We start from the raw sequence: 12,478 nt of genomic DNA on the forward strand, positions 1-12,478 counted from the left end.
TGAATCACCAACACTCTTCATAAGGGGCACTAATTTCTTCAGCACATTTGCTCTCCCTGTTCAAGACAGACATGAACAACATAAAGGAGTTTAAAAATCTGAGAAAAAAACACTGGACTGAAATCCCTTAGTCTAGGCTTACAACCCATTCAAAAGGCAGGTCTGCGTTTTGCCATTAGGATTAAACACTAGGGAAAACACAACTTGAATATCCTACACAAGCTCGAAATGAGTTCAGGCAAATATGCAACAATTAAACCTCACTTACTGACCATAAGGCACAAGATTTTCCAGAGGCTCAGGCTGCCTGTTGTCACTGGATACTGGCCACTGGGTGTAACTTCCATCATAGTGACAGCTAAAGAATTTACTGCCATCTCTCTGCCAGTAGAGGTTCTCCAGTTGCTGAAGAGAAAGATACACGACAGCTCTCCAGAGAGCTGTTAACTCCCACAAAACCAACACATTCTTACTAAAACATAAGCTTTGTCAGGCTCCCACTGCACCCACTTGTCTTCAGAGGGCCTAAGAGGGGAGATCCCTTCCTCCCCTGCTGTACTGACTTTGGCTTAAATTAATACCTGACTGCCCAGGAAGCGGTGTGTCACATTGCTATTCTGCAGGTCCCAGAGGAAAATCAAGCCCCTGCCGTATCCAATCAGGATCTGGTCAGGGTTCTTAGGATGCTCTTGAAGAGCTTCCACCAATTCACATGATCGCCTGTTACAGTAATCTTCTGGTACCCTACAGAAGCAGAAGAGAAAACCAAGGAAAGTTTATTACAAGTACAGCCTAATATGACTGTAACAGTTAAGGTGTAAGAAGGAGAAATTAAGCAACAAAAAGTTCAAACAGGTGAGAATAAGAATGATCTTTCAGCAAATCCCTCAAGCAGCAGAAAAATCTTACACAAGGTATCACACTAGGCCTCCACATGAACATGCATCCAGTCCCACTTCTTTATGGAAAACCCAAGGTTTATAAAGAGTTCCAGGGCTGGATCCCAGGAATGTAAAGACAGTCTGAATAGCCCACCCTATTCTCTTGATACCCTTACAGAATAATAGCAACATGGAAACGTCAGTAGAAAACAACAGGGATGTGAATTAGGACAGTTTTCACCAACACTTGAATTGGAAGGTGACAAAAATCTCATTGGACAAAGCAGCACCAGAAGTTCCACCCATGGTCAAAAAATCAAATGGGTAATTTGCTAAATGTAATGCTTTCTTGCAGAAGTAAACACCAGGGACAGGGCACAAGGTTTGCAGATTTACTCCAACTCTTTCCTGTGCTGTTCTGTCTATATGCTGTACCTCCATGGTGACAGTACCAGTTGACAGGACAGGAACTGCTACTTAACACACACCAGGACCAAAAGCTCCTTTCACAGAAGTCATGCAGATTTGGACAATGCTTAACACAACAGTGAGGCCCCAGTAAATAATCTGGGTGACATTTTAACAAAGGATGTGTCTGCTAATGGGATTCCACCTCTGCGCAGCAGTGCCCATCTGCTCACTCACCGTTGCAGCACAGCCTCAGAGGTTATAGTCCTGTCCTCCAGTACTCTGAATGACGGAAGCTCCACTACAAAGATGTTGCCACTCTCCGTGCCAAGATACAGGACTTCCCGTGAGGAATGGGGAAGGACAGCTGTTATCTGTGTGGCACTTGGTGGAGACCTGGGAAAGAGACTCTCGTCAGCTGCATGCAAAAAGACTCGTTACTGCATTTGAGAGAGCTAACTACTCAATGGGGATATTTACAACTGCCATTTGTTTTACAGGCAGATTGAGACAGGCATGATTTTTTGGAAGGAGGAAAACAGTATCTTTAAGATAAATTATGTGAAAAGACTTTTGATAAGCACATGAACGAAGATGCTGATGCCTTTTTACAGAAGCTTCTCTTATTAAGTGTCCCCAAAGGAGCTAAAAATAGCTTGCCCCAAACTGGCAAGATCAAGTGAAACTAAAACCACACTAATACTTTAAACTCTGACTTAAGGGATGCTTAGATTTACTTAACCTTAAGATTTACAGCTCCTGTACACACCGAAGTGGATCTACAATATTAAAAGTGATGTCACCCTTCATATTGGTATAACACTAAAAGGTAGTCTTCCAGGCCCCAGCCAACTCCTGTCTGGTTTCCATGGATGACCCTTTAACAGATTCAGAGGAGTGAGTCTGTAAGAACAGGACAAGCTCTACCTAGAACAACAGCAGAAATTTCTAACTTGATTATCCCCAAACTAGCTCAAAACCCGTCTTGCAGATTACCCAGGTGGCCCTTTCAGAGTGAAGCGATGCTCCTCCCACAGCTCAGAGGCTCCACTATGCTGCTTCAAGCTCCAGAGGTGCAAGCTGTTATCATCCAGCAATGTCACCAGCTGGCACTACAAAAACCACACAATATGCTTTTTTTCATAATCATAGTATTAAATACAACATAGTGAATCTAGTAATAACGTTGCTGCTGTTTGTAATCTCTGTCAAAATAGGACTGGGTAGCCAGTCACTGTTCTTTTTAGCAGTGAATATCTACTGCAGGTGTTTAGCTCACAGCAAGAGATTGGGGGGCGGGGGGGGAAGAGTAGAAGAGACAAGAAATAGCCTAAAGGCTAAAACCCCTCTTATACAGGATAAAGGCACAGGTTATCAGTGAGGGGGATAAGGATTTAGGTTCTTGAAAGCGATCAGCCTGTGCTGCAAAGCTCAGCAGGGCAGCTGCAGGCTGTTCGCTCTCCACCTTCATGCTCAGTGTGGTTTGCTGCAACACACCCCAGCTTTGGGTGGGGCTGATACAGTCTACTACACCACACTCCTTGCATTCTTCATGTCCAACCTCATTCTGGAGGGTTGTGTCAGAGTCCTTTTATGAGCCCAGCCCTGCTGGCTGTATGTTCAAACTCAAGCATTTTACCTGCTGAAGCCACACCTGGTGCAACACTCCCCATGGGAGTTTCAGCTTATATCATTAGTTAAGCAAACAGACACCCAAAACCGCCTCAAGAATTAAATCCTTCTCATAAAGAGGCCACTTGTGCTATACTGGGGGCATCAGGCAAACAGTATGTGGCCGAGACACCAGTCTGCCAGTCAAGGGAAGGGAAAGTGGTTAGGCAGCCACCAGGCATTGGAAATTCTGCCTTCGTATTTTTAGTTTGTGGCAATAACTGCTCAGCAATCCGCAGGAGCAAGCTTCAATACCCCAGAACATAAACGCAACAAGCTCAACAGGAGGCAACGTTAGCAGCACTCTTCTGAACTCCTGAAAATAATCAAGTCAGTTTAGCAGCAGCAGATTTGCAGAAGGCAGACTACCCAGTCCTACTGAAAGAAGTTCTCTCTTCTGCAGCAGATTGCCTGAGCTACTCTGGCCTTATTACCATTCCCAGTATATTGCTGGAGATACATGAGTAACAGTTACGAACAGTAAAGCTACTCCTAAGGTTTACTGAGCATCTCCACAGCAACAAATACTGCTGCAAGCACAAAATACACTGGGATAAGCATTCCTGAACAGGCAGCATTTGAATATATTTGGTCATAGGTGCCCAGCTGCCTGGAACAAACACCTGTTTAACAGAGGTCTTTGTAATAACAGAGGTACTGAAAATACACTTACCTGATCAGGTATAAAGTGAATCTGCATTACAGTATTGTTTTCTTCATGTAAACCCATGAACTCCACTCCAGGAGCACCATATCTGAAGGGTTTGCTGAGGAACTACAGTATTTAAGATGATCCACAGCTACAATTAATTGATAAGAAGCTTGCTAGCAAGCAAGATGAAAAGATCTTAGTTTGAAACCGTTTTTTAGTGATCTGGACTGAAAAGAACCAATGCAAATCTCTTGATTTTATATGCTTGTGGCAGGTTACGCACACTACTTGACAACATGGAAATTCACTTCATCCTTCGAGGGTACGCAGAAGAGATGCCTGGACCCTGTGCTTTCACAGAGATGTTTAGTGGTTTCCCAGATACTACAATCCTGCTTAACTAATTTGTAACCAAGAGACAGATGCTACTGCCTGCTTGTGGAGCACAGCTTCGGAGCACAAACACACCAGGAATGAGTGATTAAGCAGGCAGAGAGAACACCAGCTTTTCCTCTCCAGGCTGAGTGATTTGGCTGGTTTACAGCTTGCCCAGCTGGTGCCATGCCTTGAGAATCACACACTGAAATGGGACTGGACATTAGCTAGAAAAGTCACCACCTTCAATGTTTAGGTCTGTAATGCCTGGACAGTGGAGCCTCAGGAAGCTGAAGCATTCCTGACTGCAGGTTTAACCTCTGAGATGTAACTGCCTTTTGATTTATTTATTTATTTTTTAAAAAGGAAACCTGCCACAAATATTTACCCAATGGTGGAATTTACAACAGAAGGTATTGCTAAACTTGGGCCAGATCTAGTCTGATCTTCTGCAGAGCAAGAGCAAAGAGTCTTGTCTAATATATACATTGGCGCAGCTTCTGTTGGAGCTATACTTCACCTCTGGGGAAGATAATCCCATTCTGATCAGACCAAAATCACTTCAAACCTAGGCAAACTGTTCCCTGTTCTGGTAACCCTTGCTTGCAGATTTATACTTAAGTCTAACTTCTTAGAGTCTCTTCGAAGTTGCACATTCTGATGTGGTCAGAGAAATCTAGCCAAAGTTGTTCAAAAGATACAGCTTAATGGCTCCTGATCGCGTTCCAATGGCCATGAGGCGAAGAAATGGGCTATAGCCCAGTGCACTGGGTTGATGGGGAAATCCATGTTCCACAGTCTGGCAGAGAGAAAGAAAAGATCATCATCAGCATGTTTTCAGGGCATTGGTGTATACAGACAAAAACCAGAAGTTAAATATGGTACTGCAGTCTGAAATACAGCACTAATGGTAGCTTTTTCTGTTGAAAAGTGTTAAAATGTAGGTTATATTTGCTCAACAACAGCCTAAGGCTGAATCTATTCCAAGAAGCCCTGGCTCTGCAGCCAGGATATGCAGAAGTGTAAATGAAATGAAAGAGAAATAGTCTGAAAACAGTAACTCAAGCAGGTCTTTATGTTAAGATTATAAATAACTCTGCATAAGCACAGCTTACTCAGCTACCACACTGATCACATCACCTTTGTATCAGTAAACCAACTGCTCAGCACAATTTCAAAGTCTGACACAAACACTGCAGCTTTATCTGCCGCATTCCACACAGGTCAGCCTTCATGACCTCCTCTTGCTGAATGACATCAAGAAACTGTGCAAAGCTATGAAGAACTATTGAGTGAACATCAGTGCTTATCAAGAAAACTAAACAGATTTTCTATGGGGCAGCCAAGAAAACTAATGTAAATGGTGAAATTCTTCACTAAGGAAAAAATTCTTCCTGTGAGGGTGCTAAGGCGCTGGCACAGGGTGCCCAGAGAAGCTGTGGCTGCCCCATCCCCGGCAGTGTTCAAGGCCAGGTTGGACACAGGGGCTTGGAGCAACCTGCTCTAGGGGAGGGTGTCCCTGCCTGTGGCAGGTGGTTGGAACTGGATGAGCTTTAAGGGCCCTTCCAACATAAACCAGCCTGTGAGTCTATGATGATATCCATTTATCAGAGGTAGCACAAGAAATCCTGGAATTTATTGAGAGCAGGTGCCTGCTAGCACACCTCGGACTAATTCAAAGCCATTTTGCACTAAAAAGATGTCAGTCCCTATCGTGGGAAACGGTGTGCTGCTTAGCATCAGTGGCTTCCCTAAAGTACAGTTTTCACTGCACCAAGCAGAAGATTTGGAGCATGTTGTAAACACCACACTTGGCATGGACAATGCATTCACACACTATGCAGTAATATTCTGCAAGGATGCAACCAAGCCACTTGTAAAATAGCTCAGACAGGTTTTAGAAGTGCTAATGTACAACGATTATCATTGTTTAGAGAAAACAAGTATGCATGAGTGTTCAACAACACGTGAAGAGGGTGACTTCCTGGAAGACACTGTTATGGTTACCATTGCAGCTCCTGCAAAAATATGTTCTTCTCAGGCAAGCTGGTCAGCTCCAGAACAGAAATTTGTAACAAAACAGCCCAGGAACCACTCACAAAAAAACCAGAATAAGCAGAGAACCCTCCTTCATCTAGAGAAGTGAGCACTTGTACCTCACTTGCACCCTCATTTCCTTCATGTCTTTGAGACAGAGCTACCACATCACTTGGCTTTAATGGTTTATTCAACCTAAAAGTAAAACTTTATTTCCTGGATAGTGATTTCCCAACTTAATTCCTTGCATGAGCATCAAATAAAACCAGTTTCATTTCTGTGGTCATCTCATTAGCCTGAGGTGCCCCCAGCTGCTGGAGCAGTTTAATGCCCTTTTACTGTTCCTGCTCAAAGACACAGGCAGAGGAAGATGTGGCTGACTCCAGTCTACCAGACTGCTTCAGCTTTAGCCATTTGATCACAATTCACACATGTAAATATAGACCTCCTTCGTCTAAAGATCAGCTACCGTGGTCTGAGGTCCTACTAGGGGAAGATGAGCCATTCTAGAAGATAAAAAACTGGAAATATTGGATAATTTCTCAATTTTCTGCTTACCAACTCATAAGACCGGGTAAAGAAGTAGTTACTAATTTTTAGCCTTTTATATATAGTACATTAAGATTAGTAGTACTGGCTCCGAGAGCACTGAGTTTCTCTTTATGATAGCTTAATCTCATAGTTAATCTTTAGCCTCACTTACTTATATTCTAAGAAGATAATTTAAGTGTTAAGTTTATATTATTAAAAACAAATGTTGACAAGTCTATCTTTTTAATGGCACCTTTGCTTAGCTACACATACAAAACTTCCTAGAGGAGACTGTATGAAATCAGGAACGTATCTATGGAATCGGTATTGAAACACGGCTATCTTCTGAGCCAGCACAGGCAACGAGGAACTTCTCTGTACCAAGATAGTGACTGAGACAACATAGAAAAGCTTCCTAGTTGTAGGAGTATGAAGTGATGGTATACGATTCTGGGAAGAACATTCGAGGTAACACGTTATCTTGACAATAAATCAGACATTTAATTGATCAGGTGTAGCATGGGCAATAGACACCATTTCCCTCTCCCCCAGAACAGAGTGAGGAACTTGTTAGGGAGACACCAGTGTAATTCCACTGTTACTGTTACTTTTAGTTTCAACTCTTTCACGGTCACTATCATGTCATCACCACAACTAGGTGCCATTTTCCATGAAGCATACATTAGAAACAGTGTTTATTCTGAGATTTCTTCAAGCCCAGAAGATAAGGCTTTAGCCATAATTCTCATAATAAAAAAACATGATTTAGACAATACTGTACTGCCTGTTAGGAAGCTGTCAATATTAGTCTTAATATAGCTCTATCTCTTGTGTTTGATGTGTTAATTTGTAAATACATCAGACAAGTCAATAAAAGCTTTAATTTTCAAGCATGAGACCTATGAACTGCATAACCCAGTGCACACCATTCAGTAATAATAATAGCAGGGTAAGTTTTCTCCAGTTTTTCCTTCAATAGAAAATTTCAAGTACCTCCCCTTTCTACAGACAAATTTGCAAAAGCCACAGTAACTATTACATCCAGGAGTAAACTGCTAGCAATAGAAGGCCACTGCAGAAAACAGAACCACACACAGAAGCACAAGAATAGTGTTAGTAACAACCACAGTGTGTTACACAACTGCTTATGCAGTAAAGGTACTAATGGTTTCTGATAGCTCTGAACCTTCACCAATATGCCTGTAATATAACAAAGGTAACTCCCTCCTATGTCACTCATTTGTTTCCACAGCAAGGCAAGAAAGGCATTGGGGTGGCTTTTGGGCTGTACTGGACATCACCTGGGCCAGGTACTCACATTCACTGTACTGCCTACCCAGCTCTCTCTCGTACCTACATCTAGTTGTTCAATCACATCAAGTCAGCTTTCCTGCTGGCCTCTGCCCTCCCCTCCCCTCCCCTGGGCACCTTTCCTGAGCCAGCCCTTCTACCTGCTCAGCAGGTAACCTCAGTAAGCGGCCAGGGGGGCAGAAGGCAGGAAAGGCGACAATGGAGCCTTTCAGCAGAGCTGAAATAAGAAGCCAGGGTGCCCACAGGATGCCCTTCTTCTCAAAAGGGCCTTTGTTTCTCTGAGGAGAGGTGGGAGCTTTCCTTTCCACTTTCCTCAGACCACAGATGTGTCAGACTTGGTAAAAGCAAGCCCAGCATCAGCAGCATTCACTAACACCAATGCCTCATGTTGGTCTCATTTACCACAGGAAAAGCGCAGCTTCACAGCTGTTCCCAGCCCACACTGAAGTTGTGCAGATGAAACTCAGCGCTGGCTCCTGCTTTTGTTTCTCTCCACTTCTCCTCTCAGATTGTTTTATGACAGAGCAGAGACAATCCCAACCACAGGCAATACAAGCCCCGTACCTTTGTTAATATGTCTTTTGAAGAAACAATCAAGCCTGTATGTGTTAAATGTACTTTGCATAGACACTAATTCAGATTTAACATTAAGTTATCCATCACGCCCATTAGCAAAGGGTTAGGAAGAATGAAAGCGGGGAGAAAACACAAAGCCATAAATTAAATGCAATGTTCCCAGTTTGGTAACATTCAGCAGTAAGACAGGCTGGTTCACCTGTGTGTTACCCATCATCTAGTCTAACAATGCCAGCCTGAACATGTTTTTTCTGCAGGGCTTGGACAGAGCCAAAGGCATCCAAATACCACTTCCAAAAGCAGGATAAACTTAAAGATGTAGACTGCCAAGTCCACATACCTTATCCTTCATTCTATCCACTGAGCTAAAAACAGTTTCTTGCAACAGGTATACACAAGTATGGGAAGTTCTTACTCATACAAACAGATATGCAAAGCTGAGTGACTGGCAGAATTCAGGAAGGTGTTGTCTGAAACAGACACACGTTTGAGGGTAGTTTAAAGAGCTAGTCCAGTGGCCAATCAGTCCTTTAAAACCATCTGGAAGACCTCTTATCTGGAAAAGAAATGCAAGGGGCCAACAGTAGAAAGATCACTACCTATTTATACTCAAGGGAGTAAACGATTGAAAAAAATCCACCACCACCAATTAGAAAGACTTCTTAAATTGAAGTCCCTTACTAGGTCAGCATGGCCAAATACGTGCTACCACATTAACACTGAACTTGTGCAGTATCACACATTCATATTCAACTTCAGTGTAAACAATGAAATGAGGGCAGGAACCCCCAGCACTTTTAAGGTACAGACCTTTCATTTAGTCACTACTAGCACCACATACCGGAGGTGCAAACACACCATGCCATTGCTCTAATCAGCAGCTTCACACTCCCACAAAATATTTCCCAAGCAGGTTCCTAACCAGAAGTGTTTCAAAGACCTCAAGTCTTTAAAAAATTGCTCACCAGCACTAATGCTCTTGCTTTACCAGCACATTAGAGGACAGTCTTAGCACACAAGGTGCTATATTTCTTGGCAGCTTGAAGCCACAGCCTTCAACAGGTCTGACTTTCCCAGATCTTCTCAGTCTACCTAGATGTGAGTAGATGTTTACTGTATTCAAAGGGTTTTTGAAATGGCTTTAAAATGACCCATTATCTCTGGAAATACCAGAATGGGACACACAAGACTTGTAAAATGAGGCAACTTTATGCAAGAAAAATATACCGTAAAAGATTCTGGTATAATGTAATGGTATAATGTTAATTCCTTTTCTGATTCTTGATAGAAAAGAACAAGTTACTGTGACTTCAAAGCGCAAATCCATTTTGCAAGGCCTTTCATTACCAATAAGAATAAACAATTAGAAAGTGTCCAAAGTAGTAGCCTCCCTAGAAACAAGATGCAGTATTTACCTTCGGGACTGAATCAAATGGAGTCACAAATCCTGATGCCAACTTCTAATATATTTGGACCTTCCCCTCTGCTGCAACAGCTAGTTCTTTCAACCCTGCTTTGCATCACCCAAATTAGTCTGTCTCTGGCAGGTAAAGTTTAGCCAATGGTTCTCCTAAGAGAAAAGCATATTCAAGGAAGAGACATCCCTGAAACAGCAAAGGTTTTTCCAAGGTATATATACACTTAAAAGCAATTCTGACCCATCCCTGAATGTCTTTTCTGAAGCTGACATTGCATTCAGCTCAACGCAAGCTACTCCATCCTGGTCTTCACTTACTGAAATTTTTACTGTATCTGCACTAGTATTCCCTCATGGCAGCAAAGAGAAAATAGGTCTGAAGCACTCCTGAGTTCCTTTTGTCTCCTCAGTGGGAGGGAGGTGTGCATGGAAATGGTGTGGTTTAGTAGCAAATTACATTAAATCATTCACCTAAAATATCCAAGGTTCCACTTTAAGTCTATCTCTACACTACAATTTTAATGAATCAAAGAGGTTATTTCCTAGGCTCACTTCATTTATCCATTACACTTTTCAGCAAAATTCCATTTAAACCTGGAAATACACCATTATTGGATATCAGAAATATATTTGTATATTTTAAGTAGCCATTAGCCTAGCAATGAATTAATAGCAGGCATTTACAAAGATGAAAGCGCTATGTTCCTGGCCAGGCCTCAATAGAAAAATGCCCTGAAAGCTGGATAAATAGCACAGCCATTGTTGTTCCCTCTTCACAAAGGGGAGGAAAAAACCTAGATACAGACTAAGATAATAACAAATTCATTATTAATGGCCATTGTGCTGCCTCGGTGCCACCACATTTCTGCTGCAGACTTTTAAATTCACATTTAAAAGCAGAGGTATACTTATAAACTCAAAGTATAAGCACAGACAAAGCACTGAATTCAGCTGCATCACAAACTGTGGCTTTTGCGTATCTTTAGAAAATTTACTTTCTAAATTACTTTCTTTGCAGCAGTACTGCAAAGACTACCTGTAACATAAGTAGTCACAGCACATAGCAGGACAAGCTACTACTAATACTCAAGAGTATATAAAAGCTGCTGTGAAGATCTCTTCTTACAGCAAGTGCCACTCCACAGCACAACAATATCCTTTTTAAAGGAGGAAAGCCAGAATTAAGAACATGCTCACGAAGAAAACTAGTCAGGCACACAGGGGAAAAAAGGACAGAACTGAAAGAGAGAACAAACCACCTCTCCTAAATTTAACTTTTCCACCCACACTCAAGTAGTTTTCCCTCCTGTTTGCACTGTGTGGTGGCTCAGGAGGGATCTGCCTTGCATACATATGCCTTGGAGTTTGAGGAAAGAGCCATACCTTGTTAAACTGGAAAAGGTCACGTTTAAGCCTCTCTCTCACTGGATCATGTCCGGGTCTTAAGAACCTTCTCATCTTCCTCGCTGTAGTATCTTGGCAACAAAAATCCTAATAAAGAAAAAGCAACACCATATAAACAAGAGCAGCCTGAAAAGAGAAGCAGCAGAAGTAGGTTATTTATTTTGGTTTAGCAGGTGACACAGATCGGCCAGAGCACAATGAGACAACACCACTATCGAGTAACGAAAACCTGATCCCACCAGAGCGGCACCGCTGGTGCAGGACTCGCATGGTACCGTTTTCACACTGCTAACGCAAACCGGAACAGATAAGCCAAGAGGATTTTAGAAGAGTTTTTACACTTGGCCATTCTGCGACCACTTCAGACAAGCAAAACTGCAGCATTTGCATACACATTCAGCCAAACCCACTCTAAAGGCTGACTCCGGAGCTCACAGGCAGCATTGAGTAGTATCAGTTTTCACCCCAGGTAACCCTCCAGCTACTGAGCTAAAAGAGAAAGAACGACACTTCGGGCTCACTCCATGGGGACAGCAGGAAGGCGCTGCGCTGCACTGCCTGCGGGAGGCTGCAGTAATTATTAACTTGCTGTGGTGAAAAATCAAGCCTAACTCCCTGCTCAAGGTAGGGGCAGGGGAAGGAAACCTTGCACCTGCAGTTCAGTGCAGAGCTTGAAGCACAAGCCCTTCAGCGTATCTCATTTCTTGTCTCTCACAGCACCAGAACAATCCAAGCAGGACAGATCAGACCTGACATGCAGCCCAGCAATCACACTGGGGGTACCAGGCTACAGCCTGATACTCAGTAGCACTCAAGAGATTCTTTCTGGCGTCTCCCTTCTGCAGAGGTGCTAAATGGCAAATAAAGCTCTGCCAGCTCAAGCTAAAGTTTCAGTTGTGTCCTAACAACTTACCTTGGCATAAGTGCTCCTGCCTGCCCCGACCATCTCTCACAAGCTCCAGTTCCCAGTGCACAGCAAGCTCAGCTGTTCATGAAGCAGCTACTGGACACTCCAGTGAGTATTTTAATTTGTTGAACAGGAAATTACAGCAATTTACCAGCTACTCTGTACACAACACACATGCACAGTGGAGGCCAGCACTACTGAATCAGTATAAATGCCTTACAGTAACCCGTCATCAGAAGAGACACATACACAAGTACAGCAAGGTGGGGAGCAGACTAGTGTCACAACTGAGAGAGGGACCAGCAGCA

The 12,478-nt window shown here is 42.9% G+C and overlaps 1 protein-coding gene across 1 annotated transcript in view; it reads right to left on the bottom strand.

Annotated features, from left to right (window-relative positions):
* LLGL2 (lethal giant larvae homolog 2 (Drosophila)) overlaps window positions 1-11,349 on the bottom strand; it is a 27,029-nt gene extending 15,680 nt beyond the window's left edge. Inside the window, exons 1-7 of the mRNA XM_010012183.1 lie at window positions 11,243-11,349; window positions 4,689-4,786; window positions 3,634-3,715; window positions 2,286-2,401; window positions 1,527-1,685; window positions 582-744; window positions 273-405 (exon numbers count right to left, since the gene is read on the bottom strand). Coding sequence (XP_010010485.1) covers window positions 273-405; window positions 582-744; window positions 1,527-1,685; window positions 2,286-2,401; window positions 3,634-3,715; window positions 4,689-4,786; window positions 11,243-11,317 — 826 coding nt within the window. The 5' untranslated portion in view covers window positions 11,318-11,349. The remainder of the gene's footprint in view (window positions 1-272; window positions 406-581; window positions 745-1,526; window positions 1,686-2,285; window positions 2,402-3,633; window positions 3,716-4,688; window positions 4,787-11,242) is intronic.
* Window positions 11,350-12,478: the final 1,129 nt, after the last annotated feature.

This window comes from Nestor notabilis, unplaced genomic scaffold (genome assembly GCF_000696875.1).
Source record: "Nestor notabilis isolate BGI_N333 unplaced genomic scaffold, ASM69687v1 scaffold18613, whole genome shotgun sequence".
NCBI classification, from domain to species: domain Eukaryota; kingdom Metazoa; phylum Chordata; class Aves; order Psittaciformes; family Psittacidae; genus Nestor; species Nestor notabilis.